General features: G+C 44.3%; 2 protein-coding genes across 5 annotated transcripts in view; one reads left to right on the top strand and one right to left on the bottom strand.

Annotated features, from left to right (window-relative positions):
- The window catches only part of acsl1a (acyl-CoA synthetase long chain family member 1a), a 30241-nt gene extending 20201 nt beyond the window's left edge, over nucleotides 1–10040 (top strand). For 2 of the 3 annotated variants that reach the window (XM_062523397.1, XM_062523385.1), the window contains exons 6-21: nucleotides 225–324; nucleotides 963–1138; nucleotides 1867–1899; nucleotides 2005–2056; nucleotides 2449–2522; nucleotides 3720–3797; nucleotides 4225–4359; nucleotides 4634–4768; nucleotides 4977–5072; nucleotides 5877–5949; nucleotides 6320–6408; nucleotides 6530–6646; nucleotides 7281–7424; nucleotides 7557–7658; nucleotides 7873–7944; nucleotides 8205–10040. In XM_062523397.1, coding sequence (XP_062379381.1) covers nucleotides 225–324; nucleotides 963–1138; nucleotides 1867–1899; nucleotides 2005–2056; nucleotides 2449–2522; nucleotides 3720–3797; nucleotides 4225–4359; nucleotides 4634–4768; nucleotides 4977–5072; nucleotides 5877–5949; nucleotides 6320–6408; nucleotides 6530–6646; nucleotides 7281–7424; nucleotides 7557–7658; nucleotides 7873–7944; nucleotides 8205–8345 — 1617 coding nt within the window. In that variant the 3' untranslated portion in view covers nucleotides 8346–10040. Of the gene's footprint in view, nucleotides 1–224; nucleotides 325–962; nucleotides 1139–1866; nucleotides 1900–2004; nucleotides 2057–2448; nucleotides 2523–3719; nucleotides 3798–3876; nucleotides 3955–4224; nucleotides 4360–4633; nucleotides 4769–4976; nucleotides 5073–5876; nucleotides 5950–6319; nucleotides 6409–6529; nucleotides 6647–7280; nucleotides 7425–7556; nucleotides 7659–7872; nucleotides 7945–8204 lie in introns of all 3 variants that reach the window. The other variant, XM_062523392.1, reaches the window with a different exon arrangement.
- Nucleotides 9926–21658, bottom strand: primpol (primase and polymerase (DNA-directed)). Of its 2 annotated transcripts, XM_062523416.1 has the most exons (14): nucleotides 21428–21658; nucleotides 19139–19321; nucleotides 18501–18595; nucleotides 18127–18265; nucleotides 16623–16770; nucleotides 16115–16196; nucleotides 15220–15374; nucleotides 14905–15064; nucleotides 14017–14114; nucleotides 13033–13119; nucleotides 12790–12898; nucleotides 11196–11278; nucleotides 11058–11104; nucleotides 9926–10657 (listed from the first exon to the last, which is right to left on the bottom strand). In XM_062523416.1, the coding sequence occupies exons 2-14, from the start codon at nucleotides 19319–19321 to the stop codon at nucleotides 10406–10408; spliced, it is 1638 nt and encodes a 545-aa protein (XP_062379400.1). In that variant the 5' UTR covers nucleotides 21428–21658; the 3' UTR covers nucleotides 9926–10405. The 2 variants fall into 2 exon arrangements, with proteins under 2 accessions (XP_062379400.1, XP_062379393.1); XM_062523409.1 differs by lacking the exon at nucleotides 21428–21658 and having other exon boundaries at nucleotides 19139–19338.
- Between the last annotated feature and the right edge of the window lie 23 nt (nucleotides 21659–21681).

Here is a 21681-nt window from a genome sequence, read left to right as displayed (position 1 = left end):
GGGAGATAACAGAAATGTAGTGAACCTCAACTAGTGAGTATATCAAAGACTGAAGCACATTCACATGGCAGACATGGCATTAGACCATGCTTGTGACACATGACATATTTGTGGTCTAGTGTCCAGCTACTGTGTCATGTGACTGCCATCTAGGAAATAACGGGCCCTCTGGGTCCTGTGACTTGCACTCTGTGGTCATGTGACCTCATTTTGGTCCTCTGCAGTGGACGATCTCCGAGCTGGCGTGTTACACATACTCCCTGGTGGCCGTTCCCCTCTACGACACGCTGGGCACAGAGGCCATTGACTACATCATTGAGAAGGGTAGGTCTGTCCAGGGATCATGGCCTATTTAAGACATAACCAACTGGTATGGAGTATTAAGACTGATAGATCTGTGTGTTTTGTAAGTAGCCAATGCTATTTTGTTTTTAACCATGTTGTTCTACGATGAGATGTTATGCACACCTTAATTCTAACTAATTAAGAATGGAATAACCCCTCGCGGATCAAATTATGTAAACTCAGGACAAACATCTCAGTCTCTGCTCGAGAGGAATTCATTTAAATGTGTTATGTCAGTAGAGAGAAATCACATTTAGCAACTTCCCCAATAAGATCACCATGTCTCGACCTGAAGGCACTGATGATTATCTCCCTTTCAGACAGCATGTCAGACCCCTGACATCCAAACACACCCTCTAGACTTTTGACCCATCCCTGTCCAATCTCTCACTAGCCCGTGTGCCACAGGAAGATTTTTAAGAGGACCTGATTGATTTATTTTATCAGGAGACACATTTAAAACCAACATGAAATCATCTCATCATCTCATCACCTCATCAGTTTCAATTAGGCCAAACAGGCGATGGGGATAGTCAGATAGAACTATTCTAACCATAACCATAGCATAAAAACATCTCCTACTCTTGCCTTGAGTAACACACATGCCTTTTCTCCAGCCGCCATCTCCACGGTCATCTGTGATGTGGCCGACAAGGCGCGCCTGATCCTGGACTGCCTATCGAACCGCAAGCACACGGTGCGCACCATCGCCCTGATGGAGGCCTCCGATAGCGAGCTGGTGGCCCGTGCACAGACCTGCGGCATCGAGATCCTCAGCCTCAAGGACCTAGTGGTGAGGGCCAGCCCGTCAAATGACCTCTGTGAGATGTCCAGAGGAGTCGTTAGCTAACTTCCCCAGTTCAACAGCACATGTCACTCAGCACTGCTATTGCCTTTCCTTCTTAATACAGGGGGGAGTGCAGCAACTAATTCTGCAGTTCTTTCAGCACCTACTTTATTAAAAAACAAACTAATTTCCCTGAATTGGCAACGTATACTTGAAAACATACTTTAATTATGATTGCCATGAAGCTTACACATTCTCAAATGCCTCTCAGTATTAAACCTAGACACATTAAGTGTAGGTATGCTTGAAATAGTAGTTTCATTAATAAGCTTTTTTGCTGTGATTTTGAATGATGGTGAAGCTTGTGTTACTCAGCAGTGTGTCACATCCACAGCTCTCTCTAAGACTCACACCTCAAAACCGTGTGTCGGTCAACACAACAGTTACTTAGCAACCACTAGTCTTTGATTGCAGCTCCGAATGTGTTTCTCAAACACATAATCAGGTAATTGATTGTTTTCCCAAGCTGGGAGACATTTAGGCTACAGTCACACTACACCAAATCAGTTTCGGCACAGATTTTCGATCAAATCCAACTCTCTTGTTCTGACCAGAAAAGGCGCTTTCCAGCCAGCAATGTTCTTTTCCCGTGTGAACTGTGTTTAAAGCATTCTCTCTGCCATTTGGTCCAACCGATTTCACATGTGTGCATTTCCTCTGCGTTCTGTCCCCAGGTGCTGGGCAAGGCCAACCAGATGAAGCCCGTGGTGAGTAGGCCTGCTGCAGGCAGCCCAGAGCCCAGTGCACAGCTCTGCTGATGGGACCCGTTAAGGTGCGGCGCTAACGTGTTTTCATGTCCCTCCCCTCCACAGCCCCCGAAACCCGAGGATCTGGCCATAATCTGCTTCACCAGTGGAACGACAGGTAACACAATATGTGCCCTCTCTCTGTCTGTGTTTCTCTCACACAGTGAAAGACATAGCTCGCATTGTGTGTGAGTGGAAGATGTATCAAATAGAAGGTAGACATTCACTTCTGGCTTAGGGAGCAAAGAAGACATAAAAAGCCCTTTAACAACCAGAACTGTTCCACTTGATCATTGAATGGCTTCCGCCCACCATTGCCCACTCACACACACTGAACTCATGCTCAAACAGCACACACGCTCAAGGAGTCACACACCAACAATCGAGTATTTAACAATGTCTCTATCCCTGTTCAACTCCGCTACACTGTCGAATGCTTCCCCTGATAACCGAGTTTGGCTTGAGCTCAGAGGTGTAATCTGAATCACTGCTTCTTCCTCCCTCGTGCAGGAAACCCGAAGGGCGGCATGCTCACGCACGGAAATGTGGTGGCCAACTGCGCTGCCTTCATCAGAGTCACAGAGGTGAGTTCCACTCCATACACCAACACTCCGCTAATGCTTAGCCCCTGGGACAGAGAGGACATCTTCATTTGCAATGATACAGATTATCTAAAGGGCCTCCAGTCAGTGACACATGTTTTTTTGCTAAAAATCATCATTCTGACTGGGATGACATGTTCAGTGATGATGCACAAAGTCAGTTACGGTATGTAAATATGGAAGTGCTGTAGCTGCATTGGCACCACAGCTGTTAAAGTGGCATAAGGCTTCGTATACGCTACAGCACACATGTAGCTCCTGCAGTAGCAGCATGAGCCAGAAAACGCATCAAGCTGTAGCGACTGTGCTGGTGGTGATGGTGATCAGTTGAACTGCATTCCTGCTCTCTGAGAGAGCGTCATCACTGGCCTGGAATCAATGGGGGTTTTGTACGTGACGGGAAGAGCAGGCCTCCTAATCACAACGACATGCATCCTCTCAACTCATTACTCTCTCCCAGTCCTGTCCACTGGCTACATGCACCACCACAAACAAGCACACACACACACACACACACACACAGACACCCATACGCACATGCACAAACACAAACACACAAACACACACACACGCACACACGCACACACACACACACACACAGACACAGTATCCTCTTCTCAATGCCTTCTTTTATGTGGGGAGGTCCATCCAGACCACCGGCCGTGGCTGTGTGTATGCCTCCCAGCTTGCTCCTGAGTCTCTGTTGTCTTGCTGTGGGGAAAAACAAACAGAAGCACAAGTGGCTCCAGCAAAGGCTATCAAACACAGTTATCAGGAAATGAGGCGCGAGGGAGAGAGGGGTCCTCACCCCCATTCTCCTGCTTCCTCCCTGGAAAATGTCATTGTTGCCAAAATAGCGTTTTCATTTTTAATTTAAAGATAAAACATGGGCGCCATTACAGTCAATGCTGTGAATGGAGGCCTTGTTATTTGTTTGTTTACTGCTTTTTTGTCTTTTCTCTCATTATTTTCCACCTCCTCTCTTTTTCTTGCCGTAGTCAGGCCTCTTCTGCTCAGTCACACACTCTTTTCCTCTCCTCTCCTCTCTCCTCTCCTCTCCTCTCCTCTCCACATTGTTGACTCTCCTGTTGTCTCTGTGTCCTCTGTCTCTCCTCTCCATTTCCTCCTCTTGTGCGCTCCACTTCCTGTCTGCTTCCTGGTTCTGCGGGGGTGGATAAGGGTGTGTTGAGGCCCACCAGTCAGGACGTTCTCATCTCCTTCCTGCCTCTGGCTCACATGTTTGAGAGGGTGGTGGAGGTACAGTAGGCCTCTAGTCTGACGGCATGTCTGCGCTTGCGGTGTGGCCGTGTGTGTTTTGCTTGTGTGTCTCCTCCAGGTGCACAGCATGCTGGACCAGAGTGACATTCACATGTCCTATTTGCCTCTAGCTCACATGTTTGAGAGAGTGGTAGAGGTATGTGCTTTTTTCCCCCAACTATGACATTTAGAACTATCTGCAAAATGTATTAGTCAATATTGGTGTGAACTGATTCTAACCTTTGAATGAAACACTGGCATGCTGCTTCGATACAAGCCATTTATCTGGCTTTTTTTTTTAGCTATAATGACACTTGATTAGTGTGTGATTGTGCAGTTCACATAGTGCATGCTCCAATAGAACCAAATACAAATATCGTTCCCTATCAGCATTTATTTGCTCATTGTCCTTCGGCTTAATGACCAGGGAGTCATCCTTATCCACGGGGCACGGATCGGCTACTTCCAGGGGGACATTCGTCTGCTGATGGACGATCTGAAGACCCTGCAGCCAACCGTCTTCCCTGTAGTGCCGCGTCTGCTCAACCGGATGTTTGACAAAGTGAGTGACGCTTGAAGCCATGATCCAGATCATGTGAATGCAGAAAGTGGCAGATGGAGATATCAGTTGCTCCTCAGCCTTGTTCAGATGAACAAGCAGCAGCAGACTATGCTTGAACTGCACGGACTTTTGAGAACTTCTTTATATGCCACAATCCTGTTATATGTTTACAAAATGTGTGACCTTTTATGTTGAATCATGGATTGTGTGTGTGTGTGTGTGTGTGTGTGGTCTGTGTGTCTGTGTGTCTGTGTGTCTGTGTGTGTGATATCAGATATTTGGGCAGGCCAACACTCCACTGAAGAGGTGGCTGCTGGACTTTGCCTCCAGGCGGAAGGAGGCCGAGATGAAGAGTGGAGTTGTCAGGAAGGACAGCATGTGGGACAAGCTCATCTTCAGCAAAGTCCAGGTAGACTGACCACCAATACAACCGCATGACTCTACACCAGGATGATAGAAATGACATGTCCATGTCAAGATGATGATGATGGTGATGATGATGATGATGATGTTGATGATGATTTCTGTAGGACCGTATAGGCAATATGTGATTAAAGCCTGTTGCACATCACCCCTTTAAATCCCTCACGAGTGCGCCTCTCTGCTGCCCCCCTCAGGCCAGCCTGGGCGGTCGCGTGCGTCTCATGATCACTGGAGCCGCTCCGGTCTCTCCCACGGTCCTCACATTCCTGCGCGCCGCCCTCGGATGCCAGGTGAGCATGCCCAGCGCTCATGCCCCCAGAGGCCCATTGTTTATCAAGCGGATATTGAAACCAGATTACTGGAAATTAGGCCAGTTGATTGATCCTTTATGCCTCTCTTGCCCCTGGCCTGCCAAATCCTAATTCTTACGCCAGTGGTTTACCCCTCTTGACTGTTATAGACACCATTTGGAGTCTGGCTTCAACACTAATGCTTGTTTGTGAATAAATGTGTTTGTATAGGGTTACTCTGCTAGCCTGATGCTGTCATACTCCATTCTAGTCAGAATTTGAGTCTGATGCTGCTCCATTGGGCCGCGATTGGGCGTGTTTGTACTGATAAAGGGATCGTATACACCAATCGGAGCATAGCTTACTGTGAAATTGAATACTGTAGGAGGAAAAACACCCAAACCACCCTTCTTCTCATGAAGTGCCTTAACACTGTTTTCTGGTAGTTTTTTTATTTGTTTGTTATGTTTTGTCGTAGTTATTGTGCTGTCAATATAATTGTGTGGGCAGGGCTAAGTTTGGGCTGGCTTTCGAGGCTATTACTCTGCTAGAATAGAATAAAAATTATGGCACATTTGTGAAGGTCTTATTAAAAAAGACCTACAGTATGAAACCTATGAAAAGACATATGAAAAGTTAGAAAACATGTATAAATACCATGTCTATCGTGTCTGTGAATAGTGGCAAACTTGACCCCCTGTTTGATGATTCAGTTCTCTGAATCCTGCTGCATCATGACAGAACACCTTTCAGGATCGCAGATGTGTTTGAGCTCTCTGATGGTGTGCGTTCTCTCTCTGCCAGTTCTATGAAGGCTATGGCCAGACTGAGTGCACTGCAGGATGCTCCATGTCCTTACCTGGGGACTGGACAGCAGGTATGGACGCAGGAGAGGTGTTTGTGTGTCTGTGTGTCTGAGAATAAGAATAATAATAATAAGAAGAAGAAGAATCTTTATATATATATAATTGTTTTATTTATAGAGCTTTTCTAAACATAGTTATAAAGTGCTTTACAAATATAAAATGACAAACAACAAAAAAGAAACAAAAATTTGTCTAAAAACAATACAAATCAAATATCAACATTGACACAATGAACACAATAACATTTAAAGAAGGAGAATGAGTGAGTGTTTGCATCTGACATGTTTGATCACATCCCAGTCATGTGCAGAGCAGCCTACACACAGTGTGTACTCCGATGCGTGTAGTGTTGTCAAGAGAGCCCTGTATCTGATCCTGCAGGTCATGTGGGTGCACCTCTGCCTTGCAACCTGATCAAGCTCGTGGATGTCTCCGATATGAACTACCTAGCGGCCAAAGGAGAGGGCGAGGTGAGCAGCATCATTAAAAGGATTCTCATGTCAAGTGTGACCGTGTACATGCATCTGCTTACGTGTGTGTGTGTGTGTGTGTGTGTGTGTGTGTGTGTGTGTGTGTTTTCTGTGCCTCTAGGTGTGTGTTAAAGGACCAAACGTGTTCCAGGGTTATCTGAATGACCCAGAGAAGACTGCCGAGGCGATAGATAAAGATGGCTGGCTTCACACAGGCGACGTTGGCAAATGGCTTCCGGTGAGGCAAACACTGTGTCTAACATCACCCTAGTCTGTCACAATACTGCCAATGCATCTTGCTCGTTCCTCATAATCTAGTTTGTTTGTTTCCTTTGCTTCCTCAGTAGGAGTCTTAATGGAAATGACTTAGTGTGTGCATTTTTGTTTTGTTAAATCCTCTACCCCAGTTAGCTATAGTGCCAAGTTCATGGGGTCGGCACAGTTCAGAAGTTAGTGTGATTGAATGCCAGTAGTAGTCTGGCTACCACCATACTAAGCTCAGTCTTTTAAGATTGAACATTAGTATGGGGAGGCTGCGTTTTGTTTCTACTGCGCAAGAGGCGTGATCAATGGGCTCCGTTCGAAGGGCTCCGTACGCTTGTGTAGTCCTTCAACCAATCAGACCAACGATCTGGTGCGTCTTTTGGATAAGCTAGTTTCTGATTGGAGCCAAAGGATCTGTCAGGGAACAAAGGAGATAGATGTGCAGGTTTCCAGCCTGTGCGGCTGGGCGAAATCCAAATTCGCCGGAAGTTCAGGCAGGGTTCACCCAGCCAATGCCAGTAGCCTTTCCATGCTTACAACAATGCACTTACCCAAATAAAAGTGCACAGCTCACCGCCTGCCTTCGCTCTTGCTCTCCTGTGCTGCAGAACGGCACTCTGAAAATCATCGACAGGAAGAAACACATCTTCAAGCTGGCCCAGGGGGAGTACATAGCCCCCGAGAAGATCGAAAACATCTACACCCGCAGCGACCCCGTGGCCCAGATATTTGTGCACGGAGACAGTCTTCAGGTGAGCGCCAGCAGGAGGACAGGTGTGGGTGTGGGTGGGTGAGCCTGGTCTGCTCATGGAATCATAGAAGAGCTTGAGAACTGATGTCTTGTTTTTCCACACACACACACACACACACACACACACACACAGGCCTGTCTTGTGGGCGTTGTGGTGCCAGATCCTGATTTCCTGCCTGGGTGGGCAAAAAAGAGGGGCATCGAGGGCTCATACACAGAGCTGTGCAAGAGCAAGGTGAGCGACCACATGCACGACCGACCGTACACACAGACACATGATATTATTTATAGTAATCAGTGCTATGAATCATCAATAGCATTAGGAAATGTCTGCCATACATTCTCTTTCATATTGCAACTTCCTTTCTGAGCCATGGTGAAAGCCAGGCTAACTGAGGGATTTGACACGAGCTAAATCCACATCTGATGCCTGTTCTGTTCCCGTGCAGGATCTGAAGATCGCCATACTGGAGGACATCGTCCGGCTGGGCAAAGAAGGAGGCCTTAAGTCCTTTGAGCAGGTGACTTTCGCACAAAGCAAAAGTGGTATAGACTGACAGATGTTCGTTCACAAGTAAAATAGTCGATTTTTTAATTGTCATTTGCAAGACTGATTATTGATATTCCACACTAAAAAGGATTCAAGCATCGTGTAGTCAGGTTCTCTGAGACTGATGGCTCGGCAGCCTGAAACTCCTTTTGCCGTTTAAAGTTTTAAGCCCCTTAAGCTTTGGTATGACCGTGTGTGTGTGTGTGTGTGTGTGTGTGTGTGTGTGACCAGGTGAGGGACATTGCACTACACCCAGAGATGTTCTCTGTCCAAAACGGCCTGCTGACTCCGACTCTGAAGGCCAAGCGGACGGAGCTGAAGAACCACTTCAGGGATCAGATCGACCAACTCTACGCCCGCATCAAAATGTGACCCCACATCACCACGCAAGGGAGGGGAAGAGCACGTGTTGGAAAAGAGAAGTGTGCAACCAAGACAGACAAACAGGGCCACGCTCAGACAGAGGCCATAGCCTGGCTCCTCTCGTGACCCCAGTGGCCTAGCAACAGGTGACCTGCACCATCCCAATGAGTAATCTACTAGTAATCACCATCATTTCAATCCCAGTAACACAAAGAGCGTTTTGGTTTTTTTTTTTTTTGGGGGGGGGGGGGCTTTTCAAGTGTCCTGGTCTGTATGCTGATGATAAAGCACCCAGAGCTTGCTGTTTTAACAGAGACAATGGATAACCTTATGCCTTAGCCAAGTGGGACAACGCTCCACACATGTCCAAAGTCAGTGGCAAAGCCTCCAGCCTTAGAGTGAGCATCTCCCCCGTCAACCCCTCGCCTCCCCCTCGGCCCTCTCAGGAGAAGGGGTCTGTGCCCCGCCCGGACTAAGCACCACCAGGCAGAAGACCTTCAGTAAGAATGTGACATGGGAGTGAGGCTGAAGAGAAACATATCTGTTTGTTACAACAAGAATCGTGCAACATTTCAGTTGAAAAGTTATTGTGTACATAGCTATCTTATTTAAATGTTCTTTGTTGTTTTTGAGCTATTTATGAAAGATCTGGATGTAAGGATGTAAGAGTCATAGACGGATCAGGTGTGGAGTGAACAGCTGGACACAGAGCAGGCATACAAGAGGCACCAATTGGTGAATTTTACTCTTATGCTTTCAGTTTATGATGCAGAGGATCTATTGACTTGTACGCAAATTCCTCATACCAATTTGTTCACATTTCTTTATACCTGGCACTTCAGGTGATTCATTTGGGGAATTTAGAGTCAATAGCAAACAAGTCATAAGAATGCAAAATTTAAGTTAAGTTATTTAAGACTTTGTTCATGGTCATAGATGTTATCCTCTTTTCAACAGGACTTCACAACAGAATCATAACCTTTCCCTTCAAAGGAATGTGATACTTACCATCATATTTACAAGACCGTAAATATGACGAGCACTAATATTAGATGGCCGCTCTGTAGTTTTAGCACTATCTGTTCTCTTGTGCCTGTGATGTCCAGTCTCCAAGTGGCCTTCAAAGACTATCTAAATTATGGAGGCCCGAGTGACCCAGAAAGCACAAAGGGAGTTTGCGACAAAATGGGGGTGTCTCCATGAAAACGTGTCTCAGAGTTTTAACATCAGATCAAAGCCATTCTCAAAGAGCTTCATAAACATTTGCAAGAGGGCTGGCTGGGATTGTACAGCCTTATGCATACTGCAAGCAGAAAGGATACCAATGCTGAATGTTAATGTCAGCTAGCCTTTGTTTAAATTATTCTAAAACAAGTATGTCAGGAACAGCTGCCGTTCATACAGTATATGGCTGGAATTGAGCTTTCAGTGCCAAGCAAAGCATTTAAATGTAGCTGTGACAAACTTGGACAACTGGAAAAAAATGTGAGAAGCACAGCATGATGGGAAATGTTGTTTGTACAACGAGTTAGAGGGGGATTAATCAGTGGAACAGAGGCAGTGGAAACCTAAACTCGCTTCTCCTGGAATGAGGACCTGTCGAGTTTTAATGTCTTGGTCTATCACATTTTTGTACAAATGTAAGATGCATATATTTCCATATTTCAAGGTATACCAAATAAACACTATTTTGTGTGTATTTGACATGGGCCTGGCCTTTTTTAATTCACTATATTCTATTTGTGTGCATAAAAGATAATTACTATATCACTTATTTGCATTATAGACGGAATAAAACTAAAGCATAACATTTCTGTACAGCTATATTGGTTTTCAAAAAGGGTGATATTTTTCACCTACATCAATTTTAAAACCACTCCAATGGACCACTCCAACATTCTGTCAGAATTATTAATACAAACCTATTACTTATTGATTAACATTGTCGCTCTTTTTGATAGCGATAAAGATAACAGTCTGGATTTGTATAGCGCCAGTTCCTCAGTCTGTTGGTGGCAGTAAGTGCCCATGGCAGGGCCTGTCTCGGTCATCATCTCCTGTTCTCCCACTCATCTGTTCTCCCACTCATCTGCTGCCATGAGCAGCAGTTCATCAGACACCTCCTCGGTGCTCCTCTCCACCTCCTCCAGGGCCTCCAGGTAACAGGGGTCATCCTCAGCCCAGTCCTCCCAGCCTGCGCTGGCTCCCACCTGGCCACTGCTCTCTGGTTTGGCCCCCTCTGGTGATGCCTCAGGACACGGTCTCTGGCTGAGCTCAATGTTCCCTTCGTCATCCACCAGATACAGCTGGTCCTCCTCATCCTGAATGACATGTGTCACATGAAACCAAACGGTCAACGTTGTGGTCAGAGACACACCAGCTATGGAAAGGTAGTGATATGATATCACATGAAATGAGACTGGCCCACATTGAATTCAACAAGACTACAAACACAGGAAAAAAAATGTCTACATTGCACAGTAAATACCACATCAGACTGAGAGGCACACTAGGAAATAGTAGCTGTAGTGGTTTAGGTTAGGTTCGGTAAGTTGTCTGAACTTAAACGAGTATTCAACAGGAACGCTAAAGTACTTGAGCAAGTCAGTCACAGACTACAGGCATTTGACATACTAAATTCCAAACCACATTCTAAGCATCTCATATTTGCATTGGAGTAAAGCTCCATGCTCAGTGTGATGTTTGCGCAATGTGTCTGACCTCTTTGAGCAGATGACTGATGCAGATATCTTCTGGCAGCGGATAATCTGGGGCGGAAGGAGAAGAAATAGGTCACACTTGTGCTTCAGTAAGTGAGGGGGGAAAAAAACGGAATCCCCTAGCCTTTAGTGGACCTACTGGAGGATCTGAAGTTCTGTCTCCTGCACTCTGGGTCGTGGCACTTCTGATACCACACCTCCTCCCTCAGATCCACTAGGATCCTGTGAAGGTCAAACCAAGGTCAGAGGGCAAGAAGTAGATCTGTGAATTACGGTAATCAAAGTGATGGGTCATGTTGTAGCACCGCCACGTGTGTGTTTAGGGCTCACCTCAACATCATGATTGAACATGTAACTACAGTCATGGCTGAAAGAGGGCAGCCATGGCCTACTGGTTAGAGCTTGGGGCTTGTAACAGGAGGGTTGCCGGTTCGATCCCCGACCAGTCCACGGCTGAAGTGCCCTTGAGCAAGGCACCTAACCCCTCACTGCTCCCTGAGCGCCGCTGGTTGAGCAGGCAGCTCACTGCTCTGGGTTGTGTGATTCACCTCACTGTCTGTTCACTGTCTGCTGTGTGTGTTCACTAATTCGGTTAAATGCAGCGAAACGAATTTCCCTCACAGGATCAAAAAAGTATATATTCTATATTCTATTCTTCTGTTCTAAGTGTTGGCCCCCCATGCTACTCAAGGCATTAAGATCAATTTCCAAAAGATGATTTTATATTCCTCTTTTTAAGTCAACTTTAGCATGGGGTGCCAACACTTTCAGCCATGACTGTAAGTACACGCTGCATTCTCGTTTCCATCCGTGTCTGCAGTCCGTCATGTGAATGTTTATTTTGGACGTGTTCTTTTGTTTACATTTGGGGAGGTTGATGACGGTGGTTGAGTCAGCCATAGCCATAGCCATCAGCTGACATAATTGACCTGTCAGTCACTTGACAGCTGATAGCTGGCAAGTTTTGAATGCGATCAAAGTGGGGAAGTGCGGTTGTATAAGGGGAACGAGGGCCAAGGGAGTCTATGACCTGACTTGTTTGTGGATGTGACTTACAGTAAACCACAAAAGATTTCCATCTGAAGTCAGGTTATTTTTCCTTTTTGTTTGCGGATCATATTCACTTCAGTTGGGTTGGACTTGACCGTGGATTCTTTTGTCCACATTTTGTCGGACAAGTTTTGCTTGTTTGTGTTTCACACTTGGAACACTGCTATGTGTGCACAAGGACATTAAATGCGTGCCTATAGGAAGACCTTGTTTTGTCCACGTATTGAGCGTGAATGAGTGAGGTTCACTGAGAGCTTGCTTGGGTTGTGTGAGAATACATTTTCCAGGCGCCATAATTGTCATATTTGCTGTGTTCTCTTTTGATATTCTAAGAGCAACACTTCATTACATTTGACCTAGTCACAACCCATGTTATAATGGTAATAATCTGAATAGACAAAGTTGTTACCAGGTAGCCACAAAGAGTAAGGAGCAGACTTTGGGTGCCTCTCATTTGTCTTTGTATCTATCCTCCCTTCCTTCCTTGGTCCTCGTTCGCACTGATCTAGATAAAGAATGATGGGGCGGCAACAATGGGACAGTCTATCCAGTGTTCTTTATAGATCATTGGGAACGAGCCAGAGGACCGAGGAAGGAAGGAAAGGAGGATAGATAAAAAGACGAATGAGAGGCACCCTTAGTGTAGGTATGAAACGGAGGTCCCCTCGGCAGGCGATACTCACATGATGTTGTTGCTCTTGTGAAAGCGGCCCACGTTGTAGCACCAGCGGTAGTGCAGAATGTCATAGACCAGCAGCTGCTCTGACACAAAGTAGTTCCACTGCCGTATACCTGAGCAAAAGGAGGCCATGACGATTAAACTGCCACAACTGCATGTCTCAGCTATTTAAAAATAATGAGAACAGCACGTCCTGTTTAAACCAGCCTAATCATTTCCGGAAAAGCGTACAGCTCTAGATACTTACTTCCTTTGACGTTATCTCTGCACAGCAGTGTCAACACAAAGTCATCCACTTCTCTGTAGGGGGAGTACTGGTGGCCTCCAACACAATCTGATGACACACAAGAATGATCAGGAGACGAAACTGTAATGAGTGTAGTATTTGCTGGTAAGTTGCTTCTCCATGCAAAAAATTATGGAAGAATGTTAAGTGACCCCAAGAAGCAATTTTATATTTGTGTACACTGACCTGTCCTTCAGTGCAAGATAAAGAATAGCTGCACCATTCAAAGCGAAACATTAATGTTGCTGAACGTTTATATCTGTTCCAATGCCTGAAGCTGTTGGCTATTCTACCATCACTTCTGCAACTGTTTCTAGGATTTCAGTATAAGTTTACACCACCCTGCCCTCTAATGACTACCAGAAGTGGAAAACTCCAGCTTAAGAAAGTAAAAGTCCAATCATGTATTGCTTCTACATGTGCACTTAACAGGTGATCATCATCTCATAAATAGGGCTTGGGATCGTGATGTGAAAACTTCACGGGCAGCCATGTTGGTAGCCTCACTCCTTAGTTTACTATGCGCTATTGCGCCTTGTAAGGATTTACTCCCGCTTGCTAGTATGTTCCAGTTACTTAGTTTTTGCCTTCTTGGTCGTATGTTGCTGTGTAGTGGGGTGTAACAGCGCAACCCACGATCACAAGAGGAAAAGAATCGCTAATACTATACATTTTCATCTGAATGAATGGATTATTACGTTTGGTGCGCTACCAACATGGCGGCAACATTCCTAGAATGCAACGCGTGTGCCCGAGCCCTATTAGCTGCTCTACCTGGCTGAAGAGTTGTGCTAATTAGAATCAGCTGGTTTAAGTGAGTGGTTGGCAACTTGGCACAAATATGTGGTACTAGGACTTTTACTATCTGAAGCTGGACTTTTCCACCTCTGATGACTCCCACTGAGTTCAACGCAGTCGTGCCAGTGATGGCCTGTGCTCCAGTACCTGGCCTGGCGTGGGCTCTGGAGGGGCCCTCTGGCCGAGGCCCTTTGGGGTTCTCCAGCTCGGATGCGTCCCACGTCAGAATCCTCTGCCCCGTGTAGCTATGGCCAGAAAGAGGTCGACATGAAGCTTTCACAAGCACAGGCTTTCTTGTTCTTTGAAGGTTAATAATAATAAAAATAATAATAATAATAATAATAATAATAAATGTGATTTATATTGCACTTTACATCAAATCAATACACTCAAAGTGCAAAGGCAAGATAATACTGAATATTTTCAATACTCAATTTCCATTTCTCTGTCAATGCATCTGTTTTACACTGGGTGTTAGTTCTTCTATTAATAGCAGACTTCTTATTCTGTTTCGGTGTCACAACTAAGTACGCCTCGGTGAGAAACTTCTGCCTATGCTCAGTGTGGCATCTCACTCATTTAGTTAAGAGAAAAAGAACTTTCCATACAAAAGAACAGAAAATGAGCGTCCACGAGAGCCATTCCTTACTCTAGAGGTGGTGTAGAGCCGCTGTGAGAGTATGTTTATCTGTGTCTGCTTTCTAGTCTGGCGGCAGATTTAATGCAATCCAAGCAGAAAGAATGCCAGGCAGTCACATGTCCCTCCAAATAAACACTGCGGACTTGAAGCAACTTGTTTTAAGTTGACACACCCAGACCCTCTCTTTCACCACACACACACACACACACACACACACACATGATAACAGCTGTTAGCGGGAGTGTCTGGAGGCCTATGAGAGAGGGCTTTCTGGGACAGCTGGGGCTCAAAGATATTCAGCTCTGATCAAGGGCATCCAAGTCTCTAGGCTTCAAATCTTCATTTGTGAATGTAAATGTTTGTAAAATGTGGGTGATGACAATAGGATCAGGTACCTCACATTGCTGATCAAAGATGCCTGAAAGATGTTCTCCTCCGTAAGATGCTTGTCAGGTTTTGGAACATACTGGTTGTCCTTGGCAACTATGAAGGCTGCATTCTTCCCCAGCTTTGACGACTTGTATAGCCTAAAGTTTCTGTTCTTGGTATAGACCCCTACAACCAAATGTACAAAACAGCAGTGTGTTGCACAAAATCTACCACAGTGCATAGAGGAGCATCATAAAGTATAAATACATCATACAAGTATAAATGCTTCGATAAGACTTAAACTGAAAATGTACAATGTTTTCATGAGTAAAAATGCACACCGAGGTCAACAAACAGCTGAGTCTGTCCCTCTTTGTTTTTCACCGACAGAAAGCTGAGGTCATCCTCCCCATGTTTATGCCTCTTGGGCTGCGGACTTCCTGGCATGCCTCGGTCCGTGCTGGGAATATACTCCATGGCAGCGGGTGGATGTGTACTGCAGTAAGCAGATCACATGTCAGTCTCAGCCATCTCACACCAGCACAAAATAAACACACTGCATTATTTACAGTCTCCACTGCAGCGCGCAACCAGGGGTCAGGGGTCACGACTCACGCGTCAGGCATGCCAGTGCAGATGCAGCTCACTGGCACAATAGCAACAGGTGCAGAACAGCATCAGGAGGAAACATCAAAACAATGCAAACATGGCAGACATATCAAAACAGGAAGAGAAAGAAGAAGAGGAAGAGGAAGAGGAGGAAAGGAATCAGGCATCAGCAGGGGGGGTTTCCTGCCGTTACTCACAGCTGAGACGCGTGCAACTGCTGAGGCACAGCAACAGTAGCAGGACCACCGGCCAATGCTTTGGTGTACCTACTATACCATTCTCAATGTTTGAGTGCAATTGCAACAGACATTCTTATTTTTCTATTTGGCCTATTGATCTTATGTACCCTTGACCCATAAGAAGTGTGTATTATACAATGTACACTGCAAAAAATACCATCTCTAAGGTGTGTATGTAAAATGCTGCATTTCTGCATTCCAGAGTATTCCATATTAAGCACATTGAGATTCTGTAAACTGCTGTAAACCTGTGCTATACTACACAATTCCCTTTCCATACATGGGGTGATGGTGAAGGAGCAATGCAACATAAGACTCTGTTCAATATATGCATTTATGTTGAATTTCATGACCGTATCTCTACTAAATGACGTGAAAAATGTTTTACCCTTCACTGGTACAGGTGGTAGGGCTCTCTGCTGGGTGGCTGCTGTTTTTCACCGGTGTAAGGATAGCATGAATGAAACGACCTGCGGTTAAACACAGGGGATCTTACACACAGAAGGACCAAACATAACTCAGTACGGTACCTTGTTGTCTCAATGAAAGCTACAGAAAGGTGGTACTAGCTCTTGGCTTAGATTATAAGAACAGTGAGCACGGGTTGTGTGGAGTGTGTACTGCCTGATGTAATGAGCTTATGCTTTCATCAGGGTTTGTAACTAACTCAAAAAGTTATGGATGGATTTTCGGTGAACAATTACATTTTGGGAGTGATCCGTATCACTGTCTGGATCCGGGAGGCGGTTACCGTATGTTTTCGCTGGCAGAGGTCTGCGCTCTCGGAGTGCTTTTCTAGTTGTTTCATGCAATCATTGTATTTGTATTACCGTAAGCTGAAATCCTATGGTGAATATATTGTGAGTTGAAATGTAAAATGTCATAAAATGTCATACCAACATGACTGTTGTCCCTGAATGTGGCATTAGGGAGCAGGAAGATCAGGTGACGGCTGAACTTGTCCTCTGTGCTGGAGTCCAGATTCAGCACATCACTGCTGGAGCAGTTCAACCCGTAGACCTCATTCAGCTTCTTGCACACATACTGTTGGGAGGGGACACAAACACAGGCACTCTATTCACATGGATAAAACCCAATTTGATGTTGTCTTGACATTTTAGTAGCAGGCTGAGTTTATGCTGGTGATGCTTCCAGTCAGCTTTGTGTGGGACTGTGACCGACTAAAAAATAATGTTTCTAAATGTTCTAATTTTGTTTTTGTCACACCACTCCAAGACAAATCTGAATGAATAAAAAGATTCCAAGGTATATTAAATTAGGTTATAAAAAAAATACCAGTATATTTTGCTCTAAAATGCTGTGGGCCGGTCCTTGAACTGTGCTGAAGCCATGCCCAATCTGGGAAATGGTGTCACCTCTCTCCACTGTCCTATTGCGTAGTTTCAACCCTTCTCTAAACCAGCTGATCCTCATTAGCACAACTCTTCAGCCGGATTAATGAGCTAGTTAGTGAAAACATCTTTGTTAAGTGAACAAACAAACAAAATGCTAATCTACAGCAGAAAGGAGACTCTTCACTATGTTTGTAGCTTTGGAACTTATTAATGGGTTTCATCAGGTCCCTTTCCACAGGTGTATTAATCAAGCACCATGCAGTTTGCATTCATAATCTAGGTGCTTGATTAATACACCTGTGGAAAGGGACCTGATGAAACCCATGAACAAAAGGGGCCCCTCTCATTTGTCTTTTTATCTATCCTCCCTTCCTCGGTCCTGGTTCCCACTGATCTACTGTAGATGAAGAATGATGGGATAGTCTATCCAGTGTTCTTTAAGTAGGGTTCAAACCAAAGATTCGCGACGAGACGAGACGAGATGCAATGTTCTGAAACTGTGCAACTGTGCAACACGGTGAACGGCACTTCTGCATTGACTTCGCGGCCCTCTATCGGCTATAACCGCACTATGTAACTTTACCAGATCGGGTAGCGTACCTGTGGTTCGATGAAATGAGACCCAAGAAACCACAAATTTTACTTGCTTCGATGTCGCAATACATCATACGGTCATAAAATCATGCAACATGCTCTACCTTGTCTGTGGACATTGTTATTTGGTGGATAAACAAATAGCGTGTGTGCAACAGAGGTAAAGTGCTTTAGTGTTGCTTTAAAACATTATTATAAACAATATTTGACATGTGTTTGAAATCTTGTTCAAAGTATTCAATTTCACAATCCTCTGCTGTAGAAGTAAATAGTCATAGTAATAATAATAGTCATTGTAGTATTAGTAGCAGTGGCAGCACAATCAGCATTAACTGGATTTGGTCAAAATGATTGTGATAATAACCCTTATAACTCTTATTCTACTTCAAAACAAATGACAGCCTTATTGTATGGGTGACATCCGGGTTGAGAAACAGTAGTGTGTGTATACCTGAATTAGGCGAGCCACCATAGTCTCCCCATTGAGGCCGGGGTTCCATGCTCTCTGGAACTCCAGGTCAAAGTAGAGCTTACACACAGCTCCCTCTGGGATCACCTCATAGCAGTGCATTAGGGACTGTCTGTAGGTCCTGTTTGATTGGGAAAGGAGGACGTTTACAGGGTACACTGTCAAGCAGGAAATGTGACATTTTCTAGGTCAGTACTCGTAAGTAAAACCAGTGAGCACATACATTAACACACATAGTTTTGAGGTTAATAATAATGAAAAAAAAGCACCTGTAAACTTTCACAGCTCTGTCCATTCGAATGTAAAATAAATATTTTTGCCCTTTACCATGTCCCGAGGCCTTATGTGATCTTTACCTGTAGTAGTGCCACAGCTCAGTGTAACTGGTCACCAGGTAGATCCTCTGGCCCATGCCACCACCTTCTCGCTCAAGAGCAAACACATGAACGTCCTTCACACCAAGACAAGAAAAAGAAATAGATGCACTGGCTTTCAATGTATGACCGAGACCGACACTGTAATGGCATACCAATATGTATGGCAGGGGTTTTCAACTAACTGTGACGGTGACCCAATGACCATCATTCTGACAAAGGAAGGTAAATGATGACCATAACTGAATAATATACAGTGGTTAACATTGAACCTATATAATAAATGCATGGACCACCAGTAGGTCATGGATCACTGGTTGAACACCCCTGGTGTAGGGGAAAGAATTGAAACACACAGACTACTAGCCTAACCACACAGGACAATGACTAATGACTGAAGATATGCTCTACCTTCACAGTTATTCCACTGCTTTTTTTTAAGCTGCCGCGTTCAGTTCAACAATACCCAATATTCTTGACTGGTCATCTAAATTCTTTGTGTTAGGTTAGGCTGGTGGTGGCTTCCCATGCATAGGCTCCATCTTTATAACAAAATCAGTGCACTGGTAGGAGAAAGACATCCCTCACTTCTGCACCCTAAAGTGCATGCATACACCAACCTCTTTGCAGGTCTGTGCGAAGACCAGGGCAGAGCTCTGTCGAGGGAAAAGATGCCACACTGGAGAGGGCTGGGACGGCTGGGCCAATCGGGGTTGATATCGGGAGCAGAGGGGGCTCTGTTGATAAGAATGAGCTCGCTTCTCCACCTCTCTCAACCTATCTCCCCATTCTCTCTTTCTCATCTTCGCAGAAAATAGGTTTGTCAAAATAAAATAGGCATGTCAAAATAAAATAAAAGTATAGGAGTTTTAAACGGATTGCTAGATTGTAGCCTATACAATTGTATTAGGCATTTCGCGAGACAACTTCAACACAACAGAAATTCTGCTAGCAAGGCGGTGTAGTTGCCATATGTATCTTATGGTAGACTAGTCAATGTCAATGTCAATGTCAATTTATTTATATAGCACATTTAAAAAACAACCACAGTTGACCAAAGTGCTGTAAAATAAAATAAAATAAAAATAACATAAAAATAAAGTAAAATAATTATAAAATAACTTCAAAGAAACATAGTAAAGATTAGTAAGTAAAACAATAATAATAATAATAATAATGAAACCAAAATAGCAATGCAAAATGGTGGTAGAGTAGATACATTGAGAATAATATGTAAGTAAATATTAATAGTAAAATAAAGTATAGAAAAAAAAAACCCATAAAAACAAAGCAATAAAGATAGATAAACAGGGTAAAGAAGTTAAGCATCTAAAATCTAGGGTGAGGTGGTGAGGGGGGGGGGTCTTAAACTGAGTTAAAAGCTAAGGAGTAGAGATGGGCTTTGAGATGGGATTTGAAAGTGTTTAGAGAGGGTGCTAGTCTAATGTGGTGGGGGAGATTGTTCCAGAGTTTGGGGGCAATAGCAGCAAAGGCACGGTCTCCTCTACATTTGAATTTAGTTTTGGGAACAGTCAGCAAAAATAGATCAGAAGATCTAAGACTTCTGGTAGGGGAGTATTTATGTAGTAGTTCAGAGAGATAGTTGGGGGCTTTGCCATTCAAACATTTGAAAGTAGTTAGCAAAATTTTAAAATGAATCCTATGGTGAACAGGGAGCCAGTGAAGGGAGGCTAAGATGGGAGTGATGTGCTCTCGTTTACGTGTACCAGTTAAAAGGCGAGCTGCTGCATTCTGAACCAGTTGTAGGCGGGATAGTGAGGCCTGGTTGATACCAACATATAGGGAGTTACAGTAATCCAGTCTAGTTGTTATGAAGGCATGGATTACTTTTTCAAAGTCTAAGAAAGACAGGAAAGGCTTGATTTTGGATAAGTTTCTTAATTGGAAGAAACTAATTTTGGTTACTGATTTGACCTGTTTGTCAAATGTAAGATCTCCGTCCAAGATCACACCCAGGCTCTTTACAGAAGACTTTACATAGGGTCTCAGGACGTCTATGTCCATATTTTGGTTGGAGTTTCCATTGGGTCCTAGTAGGAGGATTTCAGTTTTGCTGTTGTTTAGGTTCAAAAAGTTTAAGGCCATCCAGGCTTTGATATCATCAAGACAGTCTAGAAGATTTTTTAAGGAGTCTTGACTTTTTAGGGGAATGTAAATTTGGGTGTCATCTGCATAGCAGTGAAAAGAAATTCCATATTTTCTGAAAATGGTACCTAAAGGGAGCATATAGAGGGCAAAGAGGATGGGCGCAAGAATAGATCCTTGGGGGACGCCACAGGATAGGGGTGCTGAGGAGGAAACAAATTCGCCTAAGCTGACAGAGAAGCTTCTATCAGAGAGGTATGATCTGAACCACTCTAAGGCCGTACCTTTAATACCAACACATTGCTCAAGGCGAGAGAGAAGGATGGAATGATCAACTGTGTCAAATGCCGCTGTGAGGTCTAAAAGGATAAGTATAACAGTATCGCCAGCATCAGTCGCTAATAAAATGTCATTACAAATTTTCAGAAGTGCAGTTTCTGTGCTGTGAAGGGGTTTAAAACCAGACTGGAACATTTCAGAGATGCCTTGGGTGTCTAAGAAACATTGTAGCTGAGCAAGTACAACTTTTTCCAAGACTTTGGAAAGGGATGGAAGTTTGGAAATGGGTCTGAAATTAGACAGGACAGTTGTGTCTAAATGTGGCTTTTTAATCAGAGGTTGTACTGTAGCATGTTTAAATATGGTTGGTACAACACCTGTCATAAGACTGCTATTAATGATATCTAGGATAAGAGGTCCAGTAGTATCAAAAATACTAGTGGCTACGTTTTTATCACATTAAAGTTTAACTCAATCGTTATCACATGAATTATCTAGTGAAAGCGCAAATTGATGTCACCTACGTTAACAGGATCCTTGCAGCTAACTTTGACAGCCAGCCACTGGGCTAATTATCTTGAAGATGTCTTCACACATGTCCCAACTCCCGAAGTATACGGGTGTGGCATGAAATTTAACAGAAGAATAGCGGGATTATATTAGATTGATTAGAATGGCCTAATTTGACAGAAAACTAATTTAAACTGCACTTAGAAATTACAAACAGTTGAAATTGCCGCCGCCGCAACTCCCGCCTGCAGTAGCAGCCCACCAAACG

The sequence above is a fragment of the Sardina pilchardus genome, chromosome 2, assembly GCF_963854185.1.
Source record: "Sardina pilchardus chromosome 2, fSarPil1.1, whole genome shotgun sequence".
NCBI lineage: Eukaryota > Metazoa > Chordata > Actinopteri > Clupeiformes > Clupeidae > Sardina > Sardina pilchardus.
This window is presented reverse-complemented; position numbering and strand designations above follow the sequence as displayed.